This window comes from Echeneis naucrates, chromosome 24 (genome assembly GCF_900963305.1).
Source record: "Echeneis naucrates chromosome 24, fEcheNa1.1, whole genome shotgun sequence".
Classification (NCBI taxonomy): Eukaryota; Metazoa; Chordata; class Actinopteri; order Carangiformes; family Echeneidae; genus Echeneis; species Echeneis naucrates.
The window spans coordinates 7,100,219-7,108,300 of record NC_042534.1 but is presented as its reverse complement, the minus strand read 5'-3'; the positions used below and the strand labels follow the sequence as shown (position 1 = coordinate 7,108,300).

The following is an 8,082-nucleotide window of genomic DNA, read 5'->3' as shown; positions in this document are numbered from 1 at the left end:
ACCGACAAGTTACCGGCAGGAGGCACCGACAGACGGGAAACCACCAGGCCTCACCTTCAAAATAAGAGCATGGGCAAGTCTCGGCTCTAACGAACACACACTTGTAGTGTCCCAGGAAAGGAGACCAAAGGATTTGTAGGAAAATCACGGATAATAATATAAGTTTGGACAGTAGGCCGTTTAAGTTTTACTTTTGTTTAAATGCTTTCACTTTCATGTGGTTTATTTTGTTGGCTTGGTTCTTGCAGTTGTACTGGTGCCCTACAAAAGGAGAACCAAACTATTCCTCAGCAGGACGGCCTTTTTTTCCAAAAGGACTCCAGAAATCTTTGGAATCAAAGATCACATAATTGAATCTCATCGTTTATGCAGATTTATTGTAAATCTCCAGCTTCACTACATCCTGAAGTTATTCTATACATCCATCTTCTACCGCTTTTCCGTTTCCGGGTCGCGGGGCTGCTGGAGCCAATCCCAGCCAACGTTCTAGGCGAGGGGCAGGGTTCACCCTGGACAGGCCGCCAGTCCATCACAGGGCCTGCAGTTATTCTAATGAATCGAAATGGGCGGTTGATTTCATAAATCACCCTGCTGCAACACTCACTGACCGGATAATTGTGAGAATATGCAGCAGATACTACCGACAGGCTGCTCAAGGGAACACTGGCTCCATACTTAGCTATTGTTAAGTACAATTGTTACTGCAAAAGTATAGATGCTTTTGTTGCGTGTCATTACTCAGATTTAATTGGCGTATATTATAGCTGACCTCTATTTGGCTGGCCCACCATTAACTGCTTTATTGTGAAATCTGACACCGGAAACCCTGCTTTTACTCTGTGCCTTGACGGCGTTGAATCATCCAGGTTAAATATGGTACTCATCGTGCCTCACCCACCAGCTATGATAAAGTTATAGTCCCCACCCTTTTCAGTTTCAGCCTTTTATTTTGACGTCCTCGATAGCGGGCAAACCCACACCCCGGCAGAGAGCGGCGGAAGCCGTGAACGCACCACGTTAGTGTGTCGCGTTTGGAAAAGCAAACAGAAAGGTTGATTTCAAATACATGTGGCCATGAACAGTGACACAAACCGGCTGGCTGTAACATTGTCAGGATGTGTGACATCGTTGTGATTTGCGGTGTATTTCTGCTCTGTTAAGGGTTTGCATGACCCCCACAGCGACAAATGCCACCTTTTTTTTTTTTTTTTTTTAAAGCTTTGGATGGCACAGAGAGGATTTCAGCTGACAAAGGGTCGGCTTGTCTTCAGTAATTTCAGATATGATGTTTCCTTTCTGTGCAGCAGCTTCCTCTGAGCCGCAGTCAGACATCCTCGCCTTAATCGCGCTGACACCTGTTGTCAGATTTGCCTCCTTTGTGCCGAGCAGCGGAGGGAAAGTGTCCAAAGTGCACCCCCACAATAAAAAAACAAAAACATACACATTTACTCTATTGTTTCCTACAGCTGATGTGGTTTGCACTGAGGTGAAGTCTTACCGGAGCTGAGGTGATGGTCCCGATCCTTCAGCCGGTTCGCCCTCCCTCCGCTCAGCCAGGCGCAATATGGCGCACCGACGTCCAACCGTGGAGCCTGTTCCTCCCGCCACCGGTAGGCTGCAGGGCCTGGGGACCTGCAGGGGGGGCAGTGGGTCTTTCCCCACCCACACAAAGTTTAGGATCTTCACCCACATTGGGTCAAATATTTGCAGATGGTTCAGTGTGGAAGGTCGTTGGCATTGACATCTACAGTCAAAACTACGCTTAGAATAACAGAGAAAAACCAAACGGTTCATAAATTAGAATCAACCCCATTATCTCCAATATCATGTTTATCAAGTGGAGCAGCAGATATGATACGTGTGTGTGTGTGTGTGTGTGTTTAACATGGTCGGCCTAAATAACAGAAACAAGTTTGGGGATCTTCCTTGGACACACTGTGATAAACCAACAACGTGAACAGTTTCCTGGTTGGAATTAATAAGGGATATTTTTCTGGTTCCAGATATTTTAAGCAACAAGAAACATTGCCAAGTTTGGTACAATGTACTGCCTGTACCAAAAATAAGAGTAATAAAAAAAAAGGTAGGTGTAACAATCATATACTGCTACCTGATGAATTAGGTTATCCCGCCTGTCTACTATTTATTTATTTATTCGTGTGTGTGTGTGCGTGTGCGTGTGTTTTCTGTATTTATCAACTTTACCAAGGCGTCAACCTTGTTTTCTGTCGTTGCCTGCAAACGATGTTGTGTATTTAAAAATAAAACAAACAACTTTTATTTGAATGAGTCACTTAAGCTGACAAAAGTGAATTGATGTGAATGCAATTATTTGAATTGTGACTCTTAATGCAGTTCACAATACTGTATCAATACATCTGATCGTCATCCATCCGCTGTGTAAAGACTCCCCTCCTCGGTCACACCAAGGCACAAACTTGTTGTGTTGTTGCTCAATACTTCACCGGGGAAACGACAGTCATCCGCCCCACAATGAACCGAGGAAGTAAGAGGGGAGGCGTCATAGCTGAGCTGACCAATCAAAAGGCTGGATTAAAATAGAGCAGTATATATCGGAGGTTAGACCAAGTTCTCACCACAATACCAAAGTGAAGAGTGATACAGTTGTGCCCAGTACTTTGTCCTTGTTAATCACCTATGACGTTCATCATCACAATCCACTGTTAATAATCTAATAAACAGTTAATACAGTACGTGAAAATAAAAATGGGTTAAAAATGCTATACATGTTCTACAATCAACATCAAACAACAGAATAAACTGATGCTATTAAAGTGGCTCATACAGAGACATTTTTCTGATGATTAAGAAATGAAGATCATAGCAGGTGTCACTTTTTTTTTATTTTATATGTCTATTCATCTCTGTATTTACAGGGTTGGGGTCATAATTGAGTCATTCAGAGTTATTCTGAGTAATGCAAAAGTATTCTTGAATTTTCCTGGTAGGACACCTGAGTGAACTGTTTGCAGAGCAAAGCCAGATGCAAACAGATAAAGTCACAGTAATAGTTTCTTAAAAACTGCTCAATGACTTGTATTATTTCTAAGATACATTTCTTTTTGGATTTTTCTTTTTTGCTGGTGTTCTGTTAAGCAGCAAGATGTACAAGTATTCTACAAACCTGACAGAAAACAGACTGTTTTTACTACTAATAACATAAAATGAGATAAATGATTGGCATGATTCACCATAAGCTAAATGCGCACACACCTTTATGTTATCACAAAAACAACTTGTGTTAGTTTTTTCAGCAAAGTTTTAATTTTGATAATACATTTGACTTATCTCTGACTCTTCCTTTGCTATGTGTCAGATTTGGCCGGTTGTGCCTCACACTCCTTGGCCCAATTCCAGTCTCCTCTGGGCGACATCATGGATAATAGCTGAAATAAACAGAGGATGAGAATGTTTCAGCCCCATTATGCATCAAGAACAATGCTGTTTGATCACAATGGTGATCTCTGTGATGTTTATACAGGACCACTAGATGGCCCTCTAATAGCAGCTATGACCTGATGACCCCTGGAGGAGGACTTGGGAAATACCATTTTGCTGGCAAGATCAGAAACGTCAGCACTCTCGAGGCTACAAATTGATATCCTTAATCTTAAAACAGATGTTCTTTTAGAATAAAATGTCGATATTTTGTGGCTGTCAAAATTACAGATTGAAGACAAGAGTGCATAAATTTAAAAATATAAATCAATCTTCCCTTACTGTCCAGCAGCTCTCTTGCTGTGTATCGCTTCTCTAAGTTGTTGTAAACCTCGTCCATCAGCCAGGGGAAGAAATTGGTCTCGATATCTGGAAATCAAACAATAAATACAATAAAAGGTTTAACACTCATGTCAGAGTTTTTATAAAGCAGAAATGGAACTGTTTGTGCTGTGGAATTTATTCTAGTTTAGCTGAGTGGGAGGTTGACCTCTTTCCACAGGGTCATAGAGGTAGCCGTGGCTTCTCAGTGAAGTGAAGACTGCAGGTAGAAGGTTAGCCAAGTACTGCTGGGTATATGCCCGAGCAGCAATCTTCTCTGCAGTCTCTCTTTCTTTCTTCAGCACCTCCTTCTGCTGGGCAATTCGACGCTCCTGAAATCAGAAGAAACTTTTTTTTTTTTTTTAAATCATAATCTGGATATGGATATTTTCTATAACATTAAATAAATGTTCACAAACAAAAAAGTTTTTTTTGAAGTCACAAAAGCTTACTTAGTTAAATGCTCTCATGTGTAGTCATAATTTGATTCAGAACAGTGTCTTCCTGACAAAATAAGCAAATAAACCTTTTATTTGGTCTCAAATTCTGAAACTTTTACTATATTGCTCATCTGAGAGCAAGCTGTATGTTTAAGGCTGCTGTTCTAATGGCAGCAGTGTTTTCTTTCCACATATCCCACATGCTGACAGACAAATTTTCCTACTTTCTCTTCACAGCGGCGTCTCTCCTGCTCCTGAAGCCGGTGCACTTCTGCAAGTTCAGCATTTCGCATCTCTTCAAAAGCCCTCTGCTGGGCCTTCAGACAGGCCAGCTCTTCTTCCTCCATCACTTCAAGCAAAGACTGTTCTATTGTCTTTCCCACCAGTACCTCCAACATCGGCTGCACCTCACTGTCAAAGTCAAACAACTGCAGAGGATAAAAGTTAGGTTTAAATCTATCCAACTCCAAACTTTAAAATTTTAAGCTTACTCTTGGTTTTTCTGTTAATTATAAATCAGTATAAATATCCCATCTGGATTACAAACCTCTCCGTCCTCTATCTGGGTTTCAGCATCTTTTCCAGATTTGGCAGGTATGAAGAGTGGGGTTGCTGGTCTGTCTAAGAAATCGTCCGTTTGGCATTCAATGTCTGTAGTCACTATAACATCACTCAATTCTTCAAGATAAACGTCTGAAAAATAAAGTCAGAGTAATAAAAATGTGTTTTATGGTTTCCAAAAGCACAGCAGGAAAAAAATATCTGGAGAAACATTTTACCAGTTTGTACATCAATGTGTTTTCTGCCTTGCAGGGCTTCGGGGGTCTTGGGTCTGAACTGTTCTCTGGCACGTCTTCGAGCAATGGCTCTCCTCCTGATCTCCTGTTGTCTCTGTATTTCACCAGGGTCTACTTGAGCCGTCTGTCAGCGGAGCATGAGGAAACTCACACAAGTCAAAGTGGCAGGCAGAGGGGCAATGAAACATGGAAAAAGGGATCCTTCATACTTACAGTCGGTATGATGTGTTGAGCATAAGTGTTTCCTCTGACAACACGACGGTCATACATAATATTTCCATAATTGCTCTGTGGTCTGCATTATCAAAACAGAAAGAGAAGTCAGCTTGATAGCAGCTGATTTCACTGATTTTTAGCCTCAAAGTTGAATCTTTTCAGTCCAGGGACCTTATTTGATCGCTGAATAAGGTACAAGCTACCATTTAAGATTTGTCTGGCATTGAAAGAAGAACTGATGATATCATTAAAAGACAAAGTTTAAGGTCCACAGTCAATAAATACATCCTACTTCTTCATCACTGCAGTTTACTTATCTGGAAGTACAATACCTGAGTAAATGTACATTATGACTTCACACATATGATTTCCTCCGGTGGACAGTTTAAACATTTTTTTTCAAAGCTTGTAGACTAACTTAGACAGGCTTTGTTGATTTAAGTCAGGTGTGTTATTTTCCTGTTGTACCACAGTGTTGACGCTAAAACACCGACACATACTGTTGGGCCGGAGGCTCTCGGTACTTGGCCCGGGTCTCCACCGGCCTGGGGCGGCTGGAGAAGGTGTAGGTTCCGTTTGGTTCTCGGTGCGAAACAAAAGCCATCTGTGGGACACTAATCACGTCGTTTTGGTTGTTAAAATTGTGATTTGGCCGGAGAAAGGAAGCTACTAACTGCTGTAGCAACCGTAACCAGGAAGTGCAACACAACGGCCAGTCACTTCCTGTTTCTATTTTTTTTTTTAGAAACAATAATCAGAAACCATGCCACGTTTATTTTACCATTATATCAAATATATTTTCATTGAATGTAAAAGTGTCATTAAATATTTGAACTATGATCAACACATTATTTATCTCATTGTTAACTTGGTTATTTTCTTTGGTTCCACATACATAAATACAGAAGAATGAGAATATTTTAATGATAGGTGGAGCGCAAATGAAGTCATCAGTAATTTCTCCTTCACTAAGCTTTGGCGCCAAAAGGGTGCCCAATAGTTTCACAAAAGCAAACCATGTTGCTCTTCAGTGCTTTTTCAGTCATTACTCAAATGACACACTGGTTCCAATGAACGACATGAAGGAATGACTTGAGAAAAGATTTGGCTATTTTATAAGACTGACTCAGAGTATAAGACCTGAGTCAGTAAAAAGATCCAAACTTCCCATCACTAGTGTCCAGGTGACAGTGTCTTTGTCATGTGCCATGGAAGTGTGATGCCCATTTGTCTGAGCATTTTGGCACCTTGTTAGATTTTGTCTGAAGAGCTCTCAAGTCTCTAGTTATTTGTTTTGTGTTAAAAGGAGTCTGAAAAGTTCTGAGCATTCGTGCAAAGGACCACTTCCTGCAAAAAGAAGTGAAAAGCTGACAAATCCTACCTTCTGTTTTATTGAAGCATAGAGTAAGACAAAGATATGACTGATTTAAGACTCCATTTTAACCATAGTGCTCACATAATTAGAAGTAACCAGACAAACTATTACAATAGGCAGTGCTGCAGATGGGCCTGACATCTGCGAATACTTTTGCAGACTAACGCAATGTACAAACAAAACAAATCAAAACTGTGCCAGATGGTTTTTGCTCGCAGGTGGCATGACGGCTGAAACGCTGAAACTTCACTGAAGATGATGTTAACCACAGAGCACATTTAAGCTCTTCGAAAATGTTGTATGTGTGGGAATAACAAAGCAAAAAAAAAAAAAAAAGAGGGGGAGCATACAAACACAACAACTGGGTTTGTAAAGACAAAGGTGAAGCTTCTGTGGTGAGAGTGAGATCTGAAGTTTTTCCATATCAAAATTATTCTGCCTCAGCAGACATTTGAACATGAACTGATCTGAACGTAATAATATTCACTAAGTTGGTATTAGAAATACCTTCACCACCACCACAACTGCTACCCATCAACCACTACTCATCAACCAACCACTGCTGCTACAAGTATTATCAAAATGATTGTACCACAAACAATTACATTCCAGGTTATTTAAATAACCAAACAAATGGCTGTTATGTAACATGTAGCATTTCTTACTCAATTCATCACACAAACAGTCACATAGTTGAGGGACTCTGATGGAGTTATGTCACAGGTTTCGACCTTTTCTGAAAAGGAATAATTGGTGTCTATTAAGATGAGCGCAGATGTCTCAGATTCATAAAAGGCTGAGATGTGTGCTCCTATCTGCATGTTATATTATTTATGTTTTGGCTGTCACATATCATCACTCTCTACAGAAGAGGAAGCTGTCCAGCTTGCCACTGTGAACTTCTTCTCATTAGTGTTGACTGGCAGCCAGGAGATAAAACAACCAGCAGGATGTGCTTCCACATCCTCACCTTTTTCACCACAGTCCACTACTTGTTACATGTTATTTTCTCATTTTATTTTAGGTTTGTTCGACCAGTAGCACTGATAGGCCTTCACACCATCACAGCTATACTGCTAGGCAATTTTTCTAATTCATTCATTGCGCCAGGCTGAATATTGCAATCAGGAAGCTTGTGTGTTGTAGCGGATAGTGGCAATAAATGGGGACAGACAATGAAATGGGAAAATTAACATTTTGCGAATCAGTTTTGTTCATGTGCACTAAGAGCAGTAAATTACGAATGATCAAAGCGACATCGCAGTACACAAAACATACTAATTTCAAACAGTGCCATGTTAATGGGGTGGACACAATAACAGGATGTATATTTTCAATCAATAATTTGAGCAGACCTAAATAACTACCTTAGATGAGTTTATAGTGCGGCGCTTCTGATGAGACTGGGTATTCAACATATGGTTATAACCCGAATTTTAGGTCAGATGGTCAACAGTCCTCAGTGCAGGACTTT

General features: G+C 40.6%; 1 protein-coding gene across 1 annotated transcript; it reads right to left on the bottom strand.

Annotated features, from left to right (window-relative positions):
• Positions 1-1,985: 1,985 nt before the first annotated feature.
• On the bottom strand, positions 1,986-5,891 carry rsph3 (radial spoke head 3). The gene is made up of 8 exons (XM_029495774.1): positions 5,734-5,891; positions 5,231-5,312; positions 5,000-5,141; positions 4,768-4,913; positions 4,445-4,648; positions 3,950-4,112; positions 3,742-3,828; positions 1,986-3,407 (listed from the first exon to the last, which is right to left on the bottom strand). Exons 1-8 carry the CDS (start codon positions 5,835-5,837, stop codon positions 3,355-3,357), a joined length of 981 nt encoding a protein of 326 aa, XP_029351634.1. The 5' UTR covers positions 5,838-5,891; the 3' UTR covers positions 1,986-3,354.
• Positions 5,892-8,082: the final 2,191 nt, after the last annotated feature.